The following is a 21,248-nucleotide window of genomic DNA, read 5'->3' on the forward strand; positions in this document are numbered from 1 at the left end:
TGAGTGGTTGGGCCTGTCCTTACGCAGTAATATATATGTCAATGGTATCAGCGAAGTACCTAGGCACTGTGGTATGAATATGTAGCGTGATTGCCGTGCCATGCATTTCATGATAAATGAAATTAATATTTAACTAAACTCCGATTTTAAACATAATTTACTGTTTAGTAGGGACATAAATACATACATCTACCTTTTTATCAACAACTGAGTTAATTTTTAAAGCGGCTTCACTGTACTGTAGCCTACCCCCAACGAACTAGGGTATTATAGTTCGTTGCCTACCACATATTAATTTTGTTGGGAAAAAGCTATCTACCTAGTCGGTATGCAGAAAACTAAAGTTCCTGCGTTTAAAATGGGTTTCTGTGGGTTGATCCGATCATTCTGTTTGGAGACAACTATTATCGGTTTAAAGTATCTTTACCTGTATCCAGATAAAATATCTAGGTAAGTAAGTGGAAATACTTTTTATGCTTACAAGAAATACAGATCTTCTTAGAGTGTTAGTGATAAAAACAGAGCGGGTCTAGGGTTTGTCACCGTGGTGAATGGCAATTAAAAAGTAGGCACATTTGATACGTCCTCGGTGAGGCTCCTTTAGTACACACTCCTACGGTCACATATGTCGCAGAGCTGGTAAGCAACTCACCCTCCTCTACCCACGCCTAGAGGTACGGTAGAGGTACATTAGTGTTATCTACTAGGGGATAAAATTAAAAACGTACTCACTTGTATACACTGTATATTATCACTTCACACTTATCTATATTACACAGGGTACAATAATACAAACAAACCCTTAGCAACAATGGGTGGACTGACTTTCTGAGACGTCTTTACGGTTTGAAGCTCATCATCAGACTGCCGAGTCACTTCACAAACTCTCCGATTTGCCCGCCATTTTACCGGTCAGTCCACCCGTTGTTGAAATCAATTCAAATACATTATAATTATAATATTATGTTTTTAAATACATTAACAACAATAAAAATAATATTCTTTATTATTATGTAAATATTCTATTAATAATTATATGTTGATGACAGTCGGCCATCCAAAATTTATCATGCGACCTCGTATGACATATTTACATAAATTAATTCATCAATCAATTCATTTTACAATTACAATTGCTGCTAAATCATATATAGGTATTTATTTATATAGTTATTTTATTATTTAGTATAATGGTTATCACATGATGTGGTACAACAATATAATTACTAACAAAATAATCAGGGATGTTCTGAATAATTATGGACCAGGGTTGTCCTTCCTAACAATGGACCAGGGTTGTCCTTACTAACAATGGACCAGGGTTGTCCTTCTTAACAATGGACCAGGGTTGTCCTTCTTAATAATGGACCAGGGTTGTCCTTCCTAAAAATGGACCAGGGTTGTCCTTCCTAAGAGTGGACCAGGGTTGTCCTTACTAACAATGGACCAGGGTTGTCCTTCCTAACATTGGACCAGGGTTGTCCTTACTAACAATGGACCAGGGTTGTCCTTACTAAAAATGGACCAGGGTTGTCCTTCCTAATAGTGGACCAGGGTTGTCCTTCTTAATAATAGCAATAACAATAATGGACCAGGGTTGTCCTTCTTAGTAATAGCAATAACAATAATGGATCAATAATTAATCAATATGAAAGATTCATAGCACATCAATAATTGGGCCATTATTTTATTTTGGGTACAATTTGGCATACTTTTACAGATATTTTTTTCAAAAATAAACTTATTATTAATTAACCTTTCAATATTTATTTATGTTAATTAACATTTATATTATTCATTAAATACATTTGCAGCGATGTTTTCTTGCTATTTCTTAAAGTTATTGACGTTTAATCGAGGAACGATGAGAAAAAAATACTACTGCGTTACTTTCATACAAAATTATGTTTTATTGTTAGGAACATATATTTTGGTTCGTAAACGTATACCAGATAAAAAGTAAGAAAAAAAACATTAATCTAACAGTTTCAATTACAAAATATTCTCAGTTTTGTTATTCATTCTATAATAAAGTTTCCCACTGCGTTACTAATCAATAAGTTTTAATGCAATACTTTTCGAAAAAAGGACAAAATAATCATAATTTTTTGCTCAAAGTTTTAGAAATAGCTCTAAATAAGGTGAATTATAATTATTATATTTAGTTTAACATTCTTTCTAATATAGAGTAGCTAAAATGTTTGTGAATACTCTCAGGAAACAAGGGACAAATAGATAACGCTGTGGTTAATTGGTAACACAGTGGTATCTCAATCACAATCTTTATACTTTCTTCAATTAAAACTAATCATAATGTGAAAAAAACTATCAAACTAAAATTATCAGAACTATTTGTTTAATAACAAACATTAAAATCGCTGAAAATATAACAACTTAATACTAAAAAATATTTCTCAATTTTTTGCCTATAAAGCCGTTGTTTTTCAGTCGCTGTTTACGCCATTGAGTCTGAAATGTTATACCGTAACAATATAATATGCTCAAATGTTATATTTGTACCATAAATTGAGTAACAGATACCTGAAAACTATAAGAAAAACCCCTGAGTTACTATAGCTACAACTGCGTTACTGAAAAAGTAACGAAGTGTAGCGGTAACGCAGTTGTAAAACAATAACCTATTTGAAGTTAGTACTTAAATGAATACACATACATGGGATATCAAAATGCCCTAATAATTGTTACTAATTATTACATATATTGCATGAAATAAAATAATAAATATCTATAAAACTCACCGTATGTCGCCGGTAACTCAGTGGCGTCACAATAAATACACGCGCTTCTCTCCAGGACTCTCATCCGAAAGACTTGGTCATTTTATCCGTCCCGCTCTCCTTCCTGCACTCCGATACAAATACACAGCCATTCAAATGATCTTAGGTGTAAGAAAGTGAAAAAAAGTTTATTTATGATTGAATTTCCTAGGGTAACCTAGTGTAGGTGTATTTTTGCTTAGGCTTGGGGACTCGGCCAGGAATATTAATTGTCCCATAATATGTTCATATAAAATCATGATTATTACCGTGAAGTAAAGTTTAAATAATGACATATTCGTTATAATATTCAAAAAAATTGTTTCCATTATAATTTTTTACACACGTTGTGCTTGTTTCATATGACTCGCTCCGAGGGACAGACAATTTTTGTATGAAAAACAATTGCGTTACCAAAAACAACAACAGAGTTACCGTAATTTGGAAATAAATAAAGTATTTTACATAAATTCATTATATTTTCTGTGACCGGTGTCTTATTTAATTGCTACAGACGGTAGCTATATTCCTGAATTTCATTATTTAATTTTTTTAAAATGTTTCTTTGTAGGGGACCGATGATGGTCCCTAAAATAAAATAATGGCCCAATTAATCAATATGAAGGATTCATAACACATCAATAACCTTGTAAATTCTAAAAGTACTAAATAAAATAATAAATAGGTTTAACATAAGTCAAGATGCTTTATATGGAAGTACCCAATAATAAAGTAGCATCTATATTTATGCCTCCCCATCAGAGGAGTCACTGGGAGTCATTTCGAGATCATGAGGTCTACTAAAGTTAAGCCAAGGCTTAATTTTGTCTATTGCCACTACAGTAGAGAATTTCCTGTTTCCCTTCCGAGTCAGTGGCGTGTCCTCAACCTGGTAGCGATCATGGTCTAGAATCGTTACAATCTTATAAGGGCCTTGAAACTTCGGTATAAGTTTCTTGCTTTGGCCTGTAGCTGGTACCTGAGGCTCTATTCTTACCAAGTCTCCTACTTGAAATTTTGGAGGTTCGCAACGTTTTTTGTCAAATGTCTCTTTCTGTTTTTGCTGGCACAATTCAACATGACTGTTGATTTCCTGCCGTATGCTCTCCCTATCGGGAGGAGGCACATCATTCGGTTCGGAAGCATCAGCGATTTCGGATAAGATCTTACTGTCACTTGTTCCTGCTGGTCTAATACCGAAGAGTGCTTCAGACGGGGTTCGATTAATACCTTTGTTAAAGGTGTTATTGATGCCCCATTGGACGTCAGGTAAGTGATCGTCCCACCTATTATCGGGCGTTCCAATAGATTTGGCCGTCAGAGCATCAACGATGACTTTGTTGTAGCGCTCCACTTGGCCATTTGCTCGTGGAGATGCTACCGCATTAAGCACGTGCTTAATACCTTTATCGTCAATGAATTTTTTGAAGCTGCCACTCGTAAACGATGTGCCTCTATCCGAAATCAACCTACGAGGAACACCAAAAATGCCGAAATACTCTTTAAGAGCCCTAATGCTATTCAGTGATTTAGTGTTTCGGACTGGTTTGGCATATATATACTTTGTGTACGCGTCTATGATTACTAGTATATGCGTATTCCCTCGACTACTGCGCACAAAGGGACCAACATGGTCGACATGTACAGTGTCGAACGGAGTATCAACCTTTTCGATAGGGTGCAAGAAGCCTGGTTTCTTACCTCCCGAGCTTTTGGCGTAAGCGCACTCCAAACAGGACGACACATATTTTTTGACGAAGTTCCTCATTCTTGGGAACCAGTATGACGACTTCACTTTTTCCAGAGTTTTATCAATGGAGAAGTGACCAATGTCGTCATGATTCTGCTTCACCACTTGCCAACGTACTCCCTTGGGTACCACCCATCTATCCCCATCAGGAGTTATCCTAAACAATTTGTCTCCCTTCAATTTGAAATTAGTCTTGATGTCAACCACGTTGTCAAGGTTAGGGTCCTTCAAGGTCTGAACGATTCTCTGAATCTCTGAATCAGAGTTCTGTACTGTGACGAGCCAATTTTCTTCACCTACACCCCTAACTTCCATGACATCTTGAGAGTCTGATGCAACGGGATTGCGGCTAAGCGCGTCAACATGTGCCATAGAAGTACCGGCCCTATACTCAATAACAAAATGATATTCTTGTATCTGTTCCCACCACCTAGCCACCCGCGGCAGCATGTCTATCTTCTGAAAAGTCGCACGCAATGAGTTACAATCAGTAACGATTTTGAATTTTAAGCCAACAAGGTATACGCGAAACTTTTGAAGAGAAGCTACTACCGCGAGCGTTTCCAGGTCGTAGGAAGAGTAGTTTTGTTCTTCTGGGGTTGTTTGGCGGCTGAAATAAGCAACCGGCCTTGGCACACCACAGTCATCGCGCTGCAACAGGATGCCTGCCACTCCAATCTTACAAGCATCTGTATGCAGTTCAGTCACTGCCTGAGGATTATAGAGAGCTAACGTTGGTTTCTCCGTCAGCTTCCCTTGTAGCTCCCTGAAAGCCTTCTCTTGATCAGGACCCCAGGACCAAGCAGCATCCTTTTTCAGAAGTTGCGTTAGAGGTTTGGCGATAATAGAGAATCCAGGCACAAATCGGCGGAAAAAACTGGCCAAACCCAGGAACTGACGAATATTGTGTTGGTTTTGTGGAGTTGGGAACTTAGCAACTGCCTCTATCTTTCTAGATTCAGGCCGAATACCTTCTCTCGACACCTCAAAGCCTAAATAGTCCACGGTATGTCCAAAGAACAAACATTTAGACATCTTAAGCGTCAAGCCTGCATCGGAAAACAACTGGAGCACATTTTCTAACCGTTTCAAACCTTCACCGAAATCTTTGGCTGGTATGATGATATCATCTAAGTAAGCCAAAGCTTCCTTGTGTCTGGCAGAACCTAGCACCTGGTTCATGATCCGCTGAAATGTTGCAGGAGCATTCGCAAGGCCGAAGGGCATTCGTGTGAATTCGAAATGCCCGTCGGGTGTCACAAACGCTGTTTTTGGTTTATCTTCTTCGCGAATCGGTATCTGGTAGTAACCAGATGCTAGATCCAACGTTGTATAAAATTGGTGTCCAGCCAAAGCATCCAGTTGGTCGTCGATGAGGGGCATGGGATAGTTCTCCCTAACCGTTTTTTTGTTTAAGGCGCGGTAATCAATACAAAGGCGGTATTCGCCAGTCTTTTTACGCACGAGGACGATTGGACTCGCGTATGATGACGTAGATGGTTGAACTATCCCGTGCTCCTGTAATTCCGAAACCATATCCCTGACCACCTCTCTTTCCTTTATGGACAGGCGATAAGGTCTATAAACCACTGTGTTAAGTAGGAGCGCAAGGTACGAGTGAAACGACAGAGGTTAGCACACTGATCTGTTTATTGGAGGTAGGCCTGTTATATCGTGTGGGCGCAGCCACTACTCGTATACATAGATGTAGGTACGCACATATACAACATATCCTCCCCTTAAATTTACAATTTAAAACTAGGTAGTAAAACAACAAAAACAAAATAAAAATTACATATAAGGTTTATAATTTACTTTAGGTATGGCGCGCAACACCCTACCACCTACTCTACGACCTTCAACAGCTGTGTCGGGTTCTGACTCAGAGTCGATAGCTTCCTGAAACTCCTCATCATCATCAGATCTGAGATTACTATCAGCTACTACAGAATGGGTCTCCGGCGGAGTTCCCGACGCGCTCTGCGTCTCGCCAGTGACAGATGGAGAAGTACACTCAGTTGCCGGCGGCGGGGGCTCCCTGGCCGGCTCCAATGTTGCCGACTGAGGAGTTACAATATCCTCAATATCTATTGTAGGCATTCCAGTTTGCGAGTCACAGCTGTTATCAGTACCATTATACATTAACAATTGGTTTTTATGCTTTTTTAATGTAACTGAAGTAACAAGGTCTTTAATAAGATAAATGACGTTTCCAATTCTTTTAATAACTACGGCTTTAATCCACCTATGTTGCTTATTTGCGATAGGTTTTTTATATAACACTATTTGCCCTTCACCATAAGTTTGTTCGTTATGACCGTTATACGATTCACTCTGCAAACACTGTTGTTTCCGAACATGATCAGAGAGGGCGCTCGGCGGTGACGATGACGTCGCGGGGGTCGCGGGGGGCGCGGGGGGCGCGATCAGGTCAAGGCGTGAGCGGAGCTTTCTACCAAAAACTAACTCCGCGGGTGACAGTCCCGTGGTTGTATGTATGGAGTTTCTGTAGTCAAACAAATACTTCATTATTTTTAAGTTAATAGGTTTTGAATCATTACTTAAAATGCTAGATTTAATTCCCTTTTTAATAATTTTCACGAAACTCTCGGCTTGTCCATTACTTGCCGGATGGTATGTTGGTGACGTCAGATGGCTGATGCCGTTAGCTGCACAAAACGCTTCGAATTCCTGCGACACGAATGTCATAGCATTATCGCTAACCAATGTGTGGCATACACCAAAAGTCGACATAAATTGTTGCAATTTTAATATTACCGCGGCGGTGGACACGGTCGACATTCGGATAGCTTCAACCCACTTAGAATACGCATCTACGATAACTAAATATGTTTCATTATTTATAGGGCCTAGGAAATCTATGTGAATCCTGTAGAATGGGTGCGGCGGGTAGGTCCACACGGCGAGCGGCGCGCGGGCCGGGGTCGCTCTTAGCTGTAAACATACGTCACAGCTGGCTATCATTTTATCAATGGCCTTATCTATCCCAGGAAACCAAAATCTACTTCGCGCTTCAGCCTTACATTTTACTATTCCTAAATGTGATTTATGTAGTTCTGCTAAAACCGAGTCCTGTAAACTGTTAGGTATAACCACTTTGTGGCCGCGCATGATACACCCGCTTTCATATGACAACTCCGTTCTACAATAAAAATATTGCTTTAACTCAGGTTCAGTTATTTTAGGCGGCCAACCATTAAGAATGTAATGAATCACTCGCGTTAGGACGTTATCTTGACCGGTTTCCTTTTGTAATATTGAGCGCGTCACGGGTAAACTCGAGTCAATAACAAAGTTCACATAAGCGGCGTCATCGTTGATGACGACACTGCGAGCCGCGGCGGCGGCGCCTGCGCATGCAGTTTGTCTCGCTCCCTCGTGTGACTCCGTCTCTGTCTCGGGTAAACTCGCTCGAGATAGGTAGTCCGCACTGTTATCAGCACTTTTAATGTATTCTATTGAATAATTGTATGCGGATAAAAATAACGCATACCTTTGTAGACGATTTGCCGATATTTCTGGGATTCCTTTGTAAGGACCAAAAATAGATATGAGCGGTTTGTGGTCGGTACGAAGGACAAACGGTACTGACCTACCATATAAATATTGGTGGAATCTACGCACCCCAAAAATTATTGCCGTCGCCTCTTTTTGTATTTGTGCGTAGCGTTGTTCCGCCTTATTTAAGGTGCGGGAGGCGAACGATATGGGCCGTTCCTCCCCACTGTCATCTATCTGGGACAATATCGCACCTAGCCCGTTGCTGGATGCGTCTACCGTCAAAATTAACGTTGCCTGTGGATTAAAGTGTGCTAGAACCTTATCCGATGCCAGTAGCTGTTTAATTTTATTAAACGCATTGTCATGCTCGGTAGTCCAACACCATTTGCTATCTTTATGCAATAAATTATACAATGGACTAAGCAGAGACGACGCCCCGGGTACAAAATTGCGATAATAGTTGATTAACCCCAGGAATGATTGCAATTTTGTCACATTCGTGGGCACGGGAGCACTTAATATTGCCTCAACTTTTTTTGGTGATTTTCTTAACCCGTTTTTATCAATGATGTAACCGAGATACTCCACTTCGTCCTTAAAGAATTCGCATTTTTCCTTTTGCAAAGTTAAACCTACGTCTTGTAACCTTGAAAGTACTGTATTTAGCCGTTGGAGGTGCTGCTCCTTCGTGCTGCCGGTGACCAGCACGTCGTCCAGCAGACACAGCACGCCGTCCAGGCCGGCCAGCAGGCAGTCCATCACCCGCTGGAACACGGCGGGCGCGCTGGCCAGCCCGTACACCAGCCGCGTGTAGGCGAACAGGCCGCGGTGCGTGTTGATGCAGGTGTACTGCTGGGACTCCGAGTCCAGTTCCACCTGTGCGTATGCTTGTTTCAAATCTATTTTACTAAATTGAATACCGCCATGCAACTTAGTAAAAAGGTCCTGTGCTGTCGGTAACGGGTATTGATCTATTTTTAGATGTTTGTTTATCGAAACTGAATAATCAGCACAGAGTCTTATTTGACCTTTACTTTTTAAAACCGGCACAACGGGGGACGCGTATTCGGAATAGTCCACTTGTTTCAGTATACCTACTCTTAACAACCTGTCTATTTCGTCGTTAATTTTATCTTTTAAAGCAAACGCGATAGGGCGGGCTTTGAAAAAAATAGGTTTAGTGTTTTCTTTTAACTGTATTGATACTTTGTATTTGTTAAATTTCCCTAAGTCGTCAGAAAACACTGACGCATACTTGTCCTGTAACTCGTTAATGATTGGGTCGTTTTGTTCACAATAATTAACCGGTATCAATTCTAGTTTGAACAGCGATATGAAGTCGCGGCCTAGCAGCGGCGGCCCGCCGTTACGAATAACGTACACATTTAAAGTGTGCGTTGACTCCCTATAAACAAATTGTAATCGTGTAATGCCTATACAACTTATACTATCACCTGTATATGACAATAGCCGCTTTGCCGTTAGGGTTAGCGGTACATTGGAAAAATATTGTTTATAGGTGAGTTCTGAAATAGCCGTAACAGCTGATCCGCTATCTATTTGAAACTCCAGCATCACGCCCTGAACTGACACCTGTTCCGTCATGGGTTTTCCATTTACTGAACGTATATTAAATAACTTACCATCATCATCGTTACCGTCGAGCGTCCCTTCATTTTCTATGTAATTAATTTTGGTGCACATACGACGTAAATGCCCTTTTACATTGCACTTTTTACACCTAAATTTAGAATAACGGCATTGCTCCGTTTCGTGGTTTTTTAACCCACACACTTTACATTGCACTTTTTGAACACTAGCACTTTTGGAACTACTTGCGATTTTGAACAGCTGGTTATCCTGCTGCCGGGGCTGCGGCCCCGGCGCGGCTGCTGCCACCGCGCGGGCACTCCTCACGGTGTCCGCCAGTTCCACCGCCTTTGCCAGCGTCAAGTCCGCGAGGCCCTGCGTGAACACCTTGTCCCGCTCGGGGCCCGGCAGCATCCCCATCAGGAAGCGGTCGCGTAGCGCCTCCTCCACGTTGCTGAAGCTGCAGTTCGCCGTGAGTCCACGTAGCCTCGCCGCCCATTGTGGGTAGGTTTCTCCCAAGTTCTGAACCGCGGAGTAGAAGTTGTACCTCTCGCCGAATCCAGTTTTCTTGGGGATGAAGTGATCATCCAATAATTTGATGATATCTTCGTACGGCACGTTCTGGATCTCCTTCGGCAGAGCCAGGTCCGCCGCCAGCTTGTAGGTACCGTCGCTGAGTGTGCTCAATAGAATTGCCCTCTTCTTGGTGTCGTTCTTCTCCACGTCGTTTGCAATAAACCATTGGTTAATTCTCCCTTTGAAGGTTTGCCAGCATTGTGAATTATGGTCGAAACTATTTAAAATTCCAAGTTGCGACATTTTTATTCACGACTCGCGGGTAGTTCGTCGCCACTGTTAAGTAGGAGCGCAAGGTACGAGTGAAACGACAGAGGTTAGCACACTGATCTGTTTATTGGAGGTAGGCCTGTTATATCGTGTGGGCGCAGCCACTACTCGTATACATAGATGTAGGTACGCACATATACAACACACTGGAACATCGTCGTTAAGAGTGATCGACATCTCTCCAACATTGGTGCTACCCAGCTCTGACAAATCAGCCGCAAAACAGTGTCTATATTTATTTAGTAGCGAAACCAATTGAACCTTCTGAGCGGGTTGCACGCCATCGCCTACTCTGATATCAGCATCAGAGAAAGGAGTATAACCATTGTTATCAATATCTACCCGTTGAACGGGCACCGCTGGTGTCGTATCTTCTTTGGCTTCGTGACCACGAGCTAAAACATATCCCCTTTTTAGGACCACGCTCTTGTCACTAGGCACATCGACTACAATCTTGCCTACACCATCTTTATCTATACTAAACAAGCCCGACGGCACAGAAATAGTATCATCAGAAATTAGGCGTAGGCCACCTTCAACATAAAAATCACCCGAGACGTGAGGATCGGTAAACACTTCAATAATAGAAGGCCCAGAGAGGGTCGTCTCGTTTCTTGCGCAAAATTTGACCTTAGAATACCTAATATCGTCATAACTAGACTGCAGCATCTGTAGTTTTTCACAGGTCTTATAAATAACCACGTGAGGCTGCTCCGTGAATGACTGACCAATCATGACTGACACATGCATAGCCGTATCTGGTACAATAAATAAATCGACATCGGCTTCAACCTCGTCAATGACAACGCTAACTCGACATTTTCCTAACACTTGCACTATCGAGTTGCCAAACCCACGGAGTATAGGGAGATTTGTGGTATCCATATGACTGTCGATTTTATGAAATTCGGATAACTTTATCATGCAACACTCACTTCCCAAGTCTATGAATGCATCGAAAGGGATACGATTTATTGTAATAGTTTTATAAAATTTATCCCCAGGATTATCGTTGTTAGAGACGAGCATTACCCTTTTGTCTGTTGATTGGGGCTGTTTAGAGAAACAATTCTCGGCGTCATGTCCAAGCCTATTGCAGTTGTTGCACTTTTTTATAGGCTGTGTACATTGGGCCACAGAGTGGCCTTCCTGTTTGCAATTAAAACAACGCGGCGGTTTTGGCCCTTGTCTGGATTGCAAATCTTGTAACTTGCCCGTAGCCTGTACTTTTACTGGCTTCCGGTCACTTTGAGGTCGGACATTTCTAGCGTTCCTCAAGTAAGCAAGAAGTTTATCAGGGTCATCATACTGAACTGCCTCTGCACCCAATCGAACAGAACGATCGTCTATGCCGTGCAAGATGCATTCCACCGCCCGTCTCCCTTCTATGCCGCACCTATTTATTAAAGCGATCTTATCATAGTAATAGGATTCCAGTGAATCTCCGAACCTGGCACGTTTCGCTAGCATATCGCTTAGCATCTGCCCGTAATTTTCATCTGAAGGAAACGCGGTACGCAACTTAGTTTGCCATTCATCCCACGAGAATAGAACCGACGACAACCCCTCGTACCATCTCTGGGCTACCCCACGTAATTTTGGCAAGGCAAAGTGTACTAGCTGTTTCTCGCTCCACCCATAGATGGAAGCGCACTCGTTAACTTTGTGCAGCCACATAGATATCGTCTGTTCTTTCCTCGCGGGGTCAAATTCCGGTACAGTGTTCTGCATATTACCTAATTTGTCTAACGAGTCAGAACGGTTAACAGACTTCAGTGCGTCCAAGAGTTTAATAATATTAGCTGGCGTGAACGACTCATCTTTTGCCTCCCTCACCTCACCTTTTGGAGTGGCGCGACTGGCGCGGCCGCGCGAGTGGCTACGCGGGCGACCGGCACGGCTGTCGCGGCAGCGCGGGCGGCTAGCACGGCTGGCGCGGCTGCGCGGCCGGCTGGCACGGCTGGCGCGGCTGCGCGGCCGGCTGGCACGGCTGGCGCGGCTGCGCGGCCGGCTGGCACGGCTGGCGCGGCTGCGCGGCCGGCTGGCACGGCTGGCGCGGCTGCGCGGCCGGCTGGCACGGCTGGCGCGGCTGCGCGGCCGGCTGGCACGGCCGGCGCGGCTGCGCGGCCGGCTGGCACGGCTGGCGCGGCTGCGCGGGCGGCTGCCACGGCCGGCGCGGCTGCGCGGGCGGCTGGCACGGCTGGCGCGGCTGCGCGGGCGGCTGCCACGGCCGGCGCAGCTGCGTGGCCGGCTGGCACGGCTGGCGCGGCTGCGCGGGCGGCTGGCACGGCTGGCGCGGCTGCGCGGGCGGCTGGCACGGCCAGCGCGGCTGCGCGGGCGGCAGGCACGGCTGGCGCGGCTGCGCGGGCGGCTGGCACGGCTGGCGCGGCTGCGCGGGCGGCTGCGCGGGCGGCTGGCACGGCTGGCGCGGCTGCGCGGGCGGCTGGCACGGCCGGCGCGGCTGCGCGGGCGGCTGGCGCGGCTCTCGCGGCTGCGCGGGCGGCTGGCACGGCTGGTGCAGCGGACGCGACTGCGCGAGCGGTGGCTGGCCCGGCTGCCCGAACGGCGATTGGCCCGTGCTTCTCTATCGGGAGAGCTACGTTCCATCTCCGTCGGACAGGAAGGAGAATAGATCTCCTTGCTATGCTTGGACAAGTTCACTGAAATAACAGAAAATAAATAAACCGCACAGTAAACTGAATAATGAGTTTTGTTTTCACTACCTACTAATGATAATTGTAAGCATCATGTTAGCATGGGTTTCTAAGAAATGCACTGACAGCAATTCAAATGTAAATAAGATAGATACGAAGCCATAAATTACCTCTATAATTAATTAGATGAGGGTAGCTTTATGTATACTCTTATGTATTGTTTTATTCTTTGCATGCAATAAAGCGTTGACAATGTTAATCAAATAAGCTATACGAGTGATATCAATTCTAAATTCTACATTATAATTGATATTTATTGACTTCCACTTCCGTTGTGGGAGAACATTATTGATTTATTTTGTATCCAACCTCGACGGTACTATTATGTGATATCAATCGTATACTGCATTGAAAAATAAAGGCAAAAGAAAAAAAATAGCATAAATCACTATGTGGGTGTGTTTAAATCATCCCACTTCTGAGATGTTATCTACTAGGGGATAAAATTAACTCACAACGTACTCACTTGTATACACTGTATATTATCACTTCACACTTATCTATATTACACAGGGTACAATAATACAAACAAACCCTTAGCAACAATGGGTGGACAGACTTTCTGAGACGTCTTTACGGTTTGAAGCTCATCATCAGACTGCCGAGTCACTTCACAAACTCTCCGATTTGCCCGCCATTTTACCGGTCAGTCCACCCGTTGTTGAAATCAATTCAAATACATTATAATTATAATAATATTATGTTTTTAAATACATTAACAACAATAAAAATAATATTCTTTATTATTATGTAAATATTCTATTAATAATTATATGTTGATGACATTAGATTTCTAAACAACACTCAAAATTAATGAAATCTGGGAGCAGTGCAGAAAGTCACCTCGTAATGCCTCTTAATTAATTAACACTAAGCACGTATAGCTTATGGAGATGCGAAGGTGGTGGCATACAAGTTCTGTTATTACTTGCGCATCTATTACTTCGCTTGCCAATCTGTTGGTTGTGATCGGTACTTAGTGGCTAGGAGACCGCCATACTACCAAAACTATCGGCTATTCTCACACCCACCAGCATCTTTCTAGATGTTTCTGGACAGTGACGCTGCTGACGTCATTCGGCTTCGCCCTCTACCTGACGCGGTGTCTCTACGGGCGGTTCATCGAGATGCCGACGCGCATCACCATCGAGGACCAGTATGCGCCCGTCACCCGCCTGCCGTGGCCCGCCATCACTATCTGCTCTCCGAACCAGCTGACTATTAGTCGTATGGAGCACTTCAATAAGACTTTGGTGTGAGTATCAGAGATAGTTGTGTTGTTTTACTGGGTACTTTACCCACGTAGGTACTATATACCTCAACGTAATTATTGCCATCAACATAAGTAGACCTATGACCATATAGTTACGTCTTGAAATCTGAATTACTCATCTGATGACCTGTTGACTAAACGAGTGTTCTAGCATTGGATAGGGAGCCGGTAGAGGCTGGATGTGGAAGGTCGACGACGTGTGTTGCTGGGGGGGATTCCTAACTAAAACGAGCTGTGGCTATTAGGGTCTAATGAAGATGATAAAAGTTCAATTAAAGAAACCTTAATCTCAGATAGTCAAAATTCTACATTGAAAGGATCACCTTTCTTCTCCCAAGACTGTCCTCCTGTAGCTTCATTCGAACGCTTCGTTCTAGTGACGGCAACCTGACCCTGGACCTGGCGTCCGCGCTGCCGCAGCTCATCGGCTTCTACGAGCTGCTGACGGACCAGCGCCGCGACCTGATGGACCACCTGCAGGAGCTGGTCGACCTCAACCGACATATCGTTAGTTACACCTACTGTATCTATACTTTCGAATTATAGATCGTATTGTACCTAAATGACAATGGGCAGATTGGGACCACCCTCCAATAGCATTAACCCATATATGCCCAGAGGGTCGCTAACGACCCACTTGAGTTTTTTGCACATTTGAACTTAGAATCTGAATCTTAATCATATCCCAAAGTAAAACAACTTCATATAAAAACTAGTTATGGGCATATATATGGGTTAAGACTAACATCGTTGGATAGGTCTTGTCAATAGGAATAACTTTTGCTATAACAGCTTTGTTGTCACAGTTGTCCGTTGACGAGTATCGGAACTTATAAGTCATATATCTCTGAACGGACCACTGTGACAACAAAGCTGTCAAAGCAAAAGTTATTCTATTGACAAGACCTATCCAATGACGTTAGTCTTACTGCTATTGGAGGGTGGTCCAGCCTCTAATAGCAGTAAGATGAACTGACGAGTATCGGAACTTATATACTTAAGTCATATATCTCTGAACGGACAACTGTGACAACAAAGCTGTCAAAGCAAAAGTTATTCCTATTGACAAGACCTATCCAACGACGTTAGTCTTACTGCTATTGGAGAATGGTCCAGCCTCCAATAGCAGTAAGATGAACTGACGAGTATTGGAACTTATAAGTCATATATCTCTGAACGGACAACTGTGACAACAAAGCTGACATAGCAAAAGTTATTCCTATTGACAAGACCTATCCAACGACGTTAGTCTTACTGCTATTGGAGGGTGGTCCCAGCTCCCATATATTTTTGCCCATCCTCTTTTGCAACAAGAGGTTACAACTACTGCCGGAAAAGACGCGCCCAAGTAGGTTATAAATATAAAGCATCATCCACTTTAGTCAGTGTTATTTTACCCATAGTCCTCGTTTACTCATAGACGCCCTCCGGCTAGATAGGGTGACGACTTGCGAAAGGTGGCTGGTAGGTATAATGATTGCATGCAGAAAGCTACTTATATACCTATAGATCGCATCCAGTAGCAGTGGACTGCTATCTAGGTTGATGATGATGATCTTAACCATGCTGTATAATTTTACTCTCATTTTTCAGCCACAACCCCGAGAATCGGTCCATCTATTTCAGAACTAGAAACTACAACATACACTTACAGTTTTTTTAAATACTTACCCTCCTTTTTAAACCCTAACCTTTACCCGCAGGTGTGGCGGGTAATGTCGGACCTGGCCCAGAGCTGCGAGTCCTTCCTCAAGCTGTGCGTGATGGACGGGCGCGAGGTGGACTGCCGGCGGCTGTTCCGCCCCGTGCTCACCATCCACGGCGTCTGCTGCATCTTCAACAGCCCCTTCCACCGGACTAAGCTGCTCAAGTTAGTTTTAGGGCCCCCGCAGCCTGGACTCCTGGACACTAGACTGCCTGGCTTCGTAACCTGGTTGCGGCAGCCAGTAAAATATATTATGGGAATTCGTGGCTGCCTAGTGCGCGGGCTCCCTTACAACGTCATATGTTTTACAGGCTGCTGTAGCCTGGCTGCCGTATTTGCACGGGAGCCTTCATACCTAGCCCCGCGCCACGGATCTGTTATAGATGTCGATAATTACGTCGATAGATTCGTTTATTCGTTAGATGCGCGTTGCGCCAATATACATTGTACTTAAGTAAATTCTAAGTAACTTTCAACTCATTGGTACAGTATGTCAGCACCGGGATTCGAAACCGCCCAACAAACATTTTACCCTCAGTTACAGCTATTTTTATAACTTTAACCTGTATAACTGTGTTATAATTATCTCAGTTCTAACATAAAGCGATAAAGATGATTTAACAAATGAAATTAGTGTTAACAGCAGGTTTAAGTGTTAAAATGGTATTAGTCAAAGCAATTATAATTAAGATGTTATAGGTTTAAACTGTTTCTAGAACCTAAAGCTATATAAGAGTGCTCACTGACACCTGTTAACACTTATGGTTGTTAAGTGGTTTCCTTTAATACCCATATAAATCTTTAGGTGTCATATTGAATTTAGGCTGCAGGAATTGGTTATAAAAAGATTTTGTCAAGAGTGCAGTAAGACAAGATTCTTACAGTGTTGGAAAACTCAACAATGCAGTTTTACCCCCTTATTCATAAAAAAGTTACTGAACGGATTAACTATTGAACTGTTCTGTCCCTCTCTGACAGAGAACAATTTGTTCTTTGACAGAGAGTGACAAAACAGTTCAATAGCTAATCCGTCCAGTAACTTTTTTATGAATAAGGGGGTTAATCTTTAAGGTTAACTTAACTTACGCTTATTGCGTTAGGCAAGTAGACTGTAAAAGTAACGGTGTTAAGCAAGACTGTGCGGATCGACTAAGACTGCATAATACCCTTGGCTAAGGGTGTTCTATTTCAAAAAGTGTAATAGATGACTTAGGTGAGTCTATATGTCTTAAATGTAAGTTCACCATTTGCATAGACGACCTAACCTATAAATTGCTGGGATAAACAATAATTTGCTTTAAAATACTTACTTATTTATGTGAATTTTGTCATTCCAGTCATGCCAATCGATTTATGAAACTAATGGACATACAGCAAGGATACAAAAAAATACAAAATTGAGTCGTCTATTTTATATTTACTTATGTTTCATTTGAAATCCTTAATAAATTCGGAGCGCATTAAAATTGAGGTGGGAAATATGGTATACATTACAGTAAAATTACAAGGGCATATTATTTTCAATTCACAAAACATGTTAAGTCAAGTAAATATATTATATTTACTGTTATTTAGTAATGATCAATACTGTCACTCTAATACTGTCGCGTATGATTGCTGTTGACACTATTATTTTCAAAGACATACAACTTGTATGGTAAAAGTGTATTCGAAAAACGGTAACATACTCACTTAACCCTTTTTTACCAAACAAATAAGAGTTAGGGAGTCAAATAACCATTCTAAAACTACAACTATACCGGTAAAAGTTCAAGCTGAGAGGGATTAAACCCTCTTCTATAGTAACTTTAGCACTTCTATAACTTAAACACTTCAATGACACCGTTTTACAGACTTTCTAAAGCCTTTACTCTCAAAATCGTGGGCCTCTTTCGTGGTTATAAGTGAGTTAGAGCACTCTCCTACACTCTTATACAGCTATGTCTTAACACTTTAATTTTCGAATGGAACCATTATACAAGTTATATGAGAGTTTTTTTAACGCTACGATGTTAGTTGGGCGCATCTCTGGCGTAAGAAGCGGGCGCTTACCCGACTGAGCTACCACCGCTCTAATTCGAGTAGTTATAAGTAAGTAGGTAACTACCTAACTACTTACTCTATTCAATAATCATTTTGCCATTATGTCTGTATGGAGTCTGAGCGTGTTTTCAGCCCCTTTAAAGATTTTTCTTGTGGGAATCCCGATAAGTTTAACTTCTTACTTATTGATTTTTCACACAGCAAATTTTACTCTACCTACTACATTTTAATGGTTTCACTGACTTTCATGTGCCTGTTCTCTTCCAGTCAGTTCGACCGGAACTTCACTCCGCGGTTCCCCACGGGCAGCTCGGGCGCCGACCGGCTCACGGTGCTCACGGACGCGCAGCCGTGGGACGCCCTCGACGGCACGCTGCTCAATATTGGAGCTACGCGGGTGTGTGTTTACTTTATGATCCTATAGGTATCTATCTCTACCTCTAACTAAAAGAAGAAAACTCTAAGTAGGTACCTACTTGCCTTATAAGTCCGCACCATAATCGACTTGCCATCAGTCCTTTCACGACACATTCCAGTGCAGTGAAAATAATTAAAAGTTTAGCTACACAATTATATTTACGCAGCATCTTCATAATATTATGTACAACATTATTTATGTTGGACACGATATTATGTAGGTCCGTCGGGGGTAGATTTCGGCCCAAACATTATCTTCTACAAAAGTGCGTCGCCATTTTTCTTTCTTTCGACCACGCTTCTTTCCCTGGACATCCCAATCCATCACTATTAATCCAAACTGCTCCCTTCCAGATAATGTTCCACGACCACACGGAGCTACCCGCGGACGACGACTCCAGCCTGGTGTACCCGCACCTGGAGACCTTTCACTCGCTGCACGGCACACACACCTACTGCTCGGATGAGGTGCAGAGCCTGCCGCCGAATAGGTCAGTGTGCGTGGTGTGTGTGAGTGGTGCAAAAGTGGAAAGAGAAAGAAGAAGTGTCTTAGCGGCTGAAACTTTTTCTTTTTGCTGTTCCCTAATAGCGTTCTTAGTCACGTTTCGTTTTGTGTGAGGCGCTGAATCACCCGGCATATGAATCATCGGCTTAATAAAGGCTGAAATAAAAACATCCAGATAACTACTCCCTTCGGCTTTCCACTTTAACAACATCCGCAGTCTGTTGCCGCTACACGGATTCGTTAAAGACGTAGATAAATGTCACTATATCGCGATTCACCACAAATACGGCATTGTGATTGGTGTAACGCGCATTAAACGACTATATCGACGTCGATAACGTAACTACCCGTGTAGCGGCCTCCGGGCATCTTAAATCGACCAATGTGAAATGAAATGAACCAGAGCGACTAACAACTCCACACATTATTCCTCAGCCGCCGCTGCCTCTTCGACACAGAAGGCGACATGGACTGGACCCAGGTCCACGGCTACCGCAACTCCGATTGCGACCTCATGTGCTTCGTGGAAGAAGTCCTCAAGCAGTGCCACTGCATCATGTTCTACGTGTGGTACGGCTACTTCCGGATCAAGGGCGTCGGGTCCTGCAATATTACGAGTATACCCTGCATTATTGATACTAAACGTGAGTCTTGACTTAATCATTATAAACATCTTCAGCCTATAGCAGTTCACTTTATCATTTCTCAGCAGCATCAGTGATCGTCGACTGCTAGACAAGCGCCTGTCTAAAGGAGCACCACAACACTATTTCCTTGGCTTTCGTCAACCAGGTACTACCGGCTACCTAGCTAAGGTCATTCCACCGAGATACTCGTTTGGTCATTGTTCTTCGGCCCACACCATCGCCACTGCCATTACCTACAGCTTTCTGATTTTGGCGATTATAATACTGCCACTGCTGCACTGCCACTGTCGGGAGATCTGCAACACCGTGCGGGTCTATTACGCATTCACAAGCAATGATTGTGTTTTATCCTTCCATAATTACCTTACCTTACTCCTAGGCAACCACCTGAACATCTGCGACTGCCCGCGCGACTGCGACTCGCGCGCCTACGTCTCTCACATGACCACCGGCAACCTCGGCGCGCTGCCCTACATGGTGCATGATACATAGTGAGTACTGCTTATGTACTTACTTACGTATAGCTATAGTTATAGCTCAGTATAACCTATCAGCTCTACGGTGTGCCACAACATATCTGTTACTCCATAAAAAACGAATGGCATCGAATACCTATACATATATGTAGAGTGCCGGTTTACTTAGGGTTGATGTATTGGTAAATTCAGCAGTTGTGGCTTGTGCTCACATACATAATCAATTTATATTTTTCCAGTAAACATCTACAAATAAATCAGAGCAACTCGCTGATGCATTTCTACTTCTCCAACTCGTTCTACGTGAAACAGAAACAAGAGACGGTCATGTCCTTCATTAACTTAGCGTGTAAGTACAAATACTGTTTAAAATTTACGTTTTTTTTTCTGAATAGCACAATGTGACAGACCTACAAATAGGTCGCCATCTTCATATTGCTTATTCTTCATTTACTTGACTTCTACTTTCTGTCTTTCTTTCTGTAAACCCTTATTTATTCCGTAATTTTGCTAATAAATTACAATATTTTTTACTGTTGTTTCATGCAGCTAATCTCGGTGGAGTATTTGGTCTGTGCCTCGGCTGCAGCATCATCAGCGTGCTAGAGATCCTCTTCATCACATACAAGATCATAGACAACTACTTCTATAACCAAAAAGTTCGGAAACTCATCTTAGAAAAGAAATAAAACGAATAAGGATTTCAAAGAAAAGCCATGGTTTTTCGGGTGTATGTAAACAAAAGTTTATTTTCTGATTTACATAATACATATAACATTTCGATTCTTACGTCTGGACATGCTTCATATCAAATATAATATTTCAAATATTGCTTTGCTAATTTTCTTGAAAAAATACAAAAGTATTCTATTTAAAATTGCGTTTAGAAAAATCTTCTAGAAAAAATTACATCTCTCTTAAAATCTATAACATGTTCATTATTATGCGCATTATAAATATTTCCCCCTACGGTGTAAAAATAC

The 21,248-nt window shown here is 42.7% G+C and overlaps 2 protein-coding genes across 2 annotated transcripts; one reads left to right on the plus strand and one right to left on the minus strand.

Annotated features, from left to right (window-relative positions):
• Positions 1-273: 273 nt before the first annotated feature.
• LOC105380449 (sodium channel protein Nach) lies at positions 274-21,062 on the plus strand. Its single transcript, XM_038107606.2, has 10 exons — positions 274-450; positions 14,245-14,454; positions 14,850-14,979; positions 16,176-16,342; positions 18,488-18,617; positions 18,992-19,128; positions 19,578-19,786; positions 20,169-20,280; positions 20,505-20,614; positions 20,815-21,062. The coding sequence occupies exons 1-10, from the start codon at positions 329-331 to the stop codon at positions 20,952-20,954; spliced, it is 1,467 nt and encodes a 488-aa protein (XP_037963534.2). The 5' UTR covers positions 274-328; the 3' UTR covers positions 20,955-21,062.
• On the minus strand, positions 6,139-10,584 carry LOC119691654 (uncharacterized protein K02A2.6-like). Its single transcript, XM_038109507.2, has one exon. It carries the CDS (start codon positions 10,456-10,458, stop codon positions 6,319-6,321), a length of 4,140 nt encoding a protein of 1,379 aa, XP_037965435.2. The 5' UTR covers positions 10,459-10,584; the 3' UTR covers positions 6,139-6,318.
• Positions 21,063-21,248: the final 186 nt, after the last annotated feature.

The sequence above is a fragment of the Plutella xylostella genome, chromosome 25 (genome assembly GCF_932276165.1).
Source record: "Plutella xylostella chromosome 25, ilPluXylo3.1, whole genome shotgun sequence".
NCBI classification, from domain to species: Eukaryota; Metazoa; Arthropoda; class Insecta; order Lepidoptera; family Plutellidae; genus Plutella; species Plutella xylostella.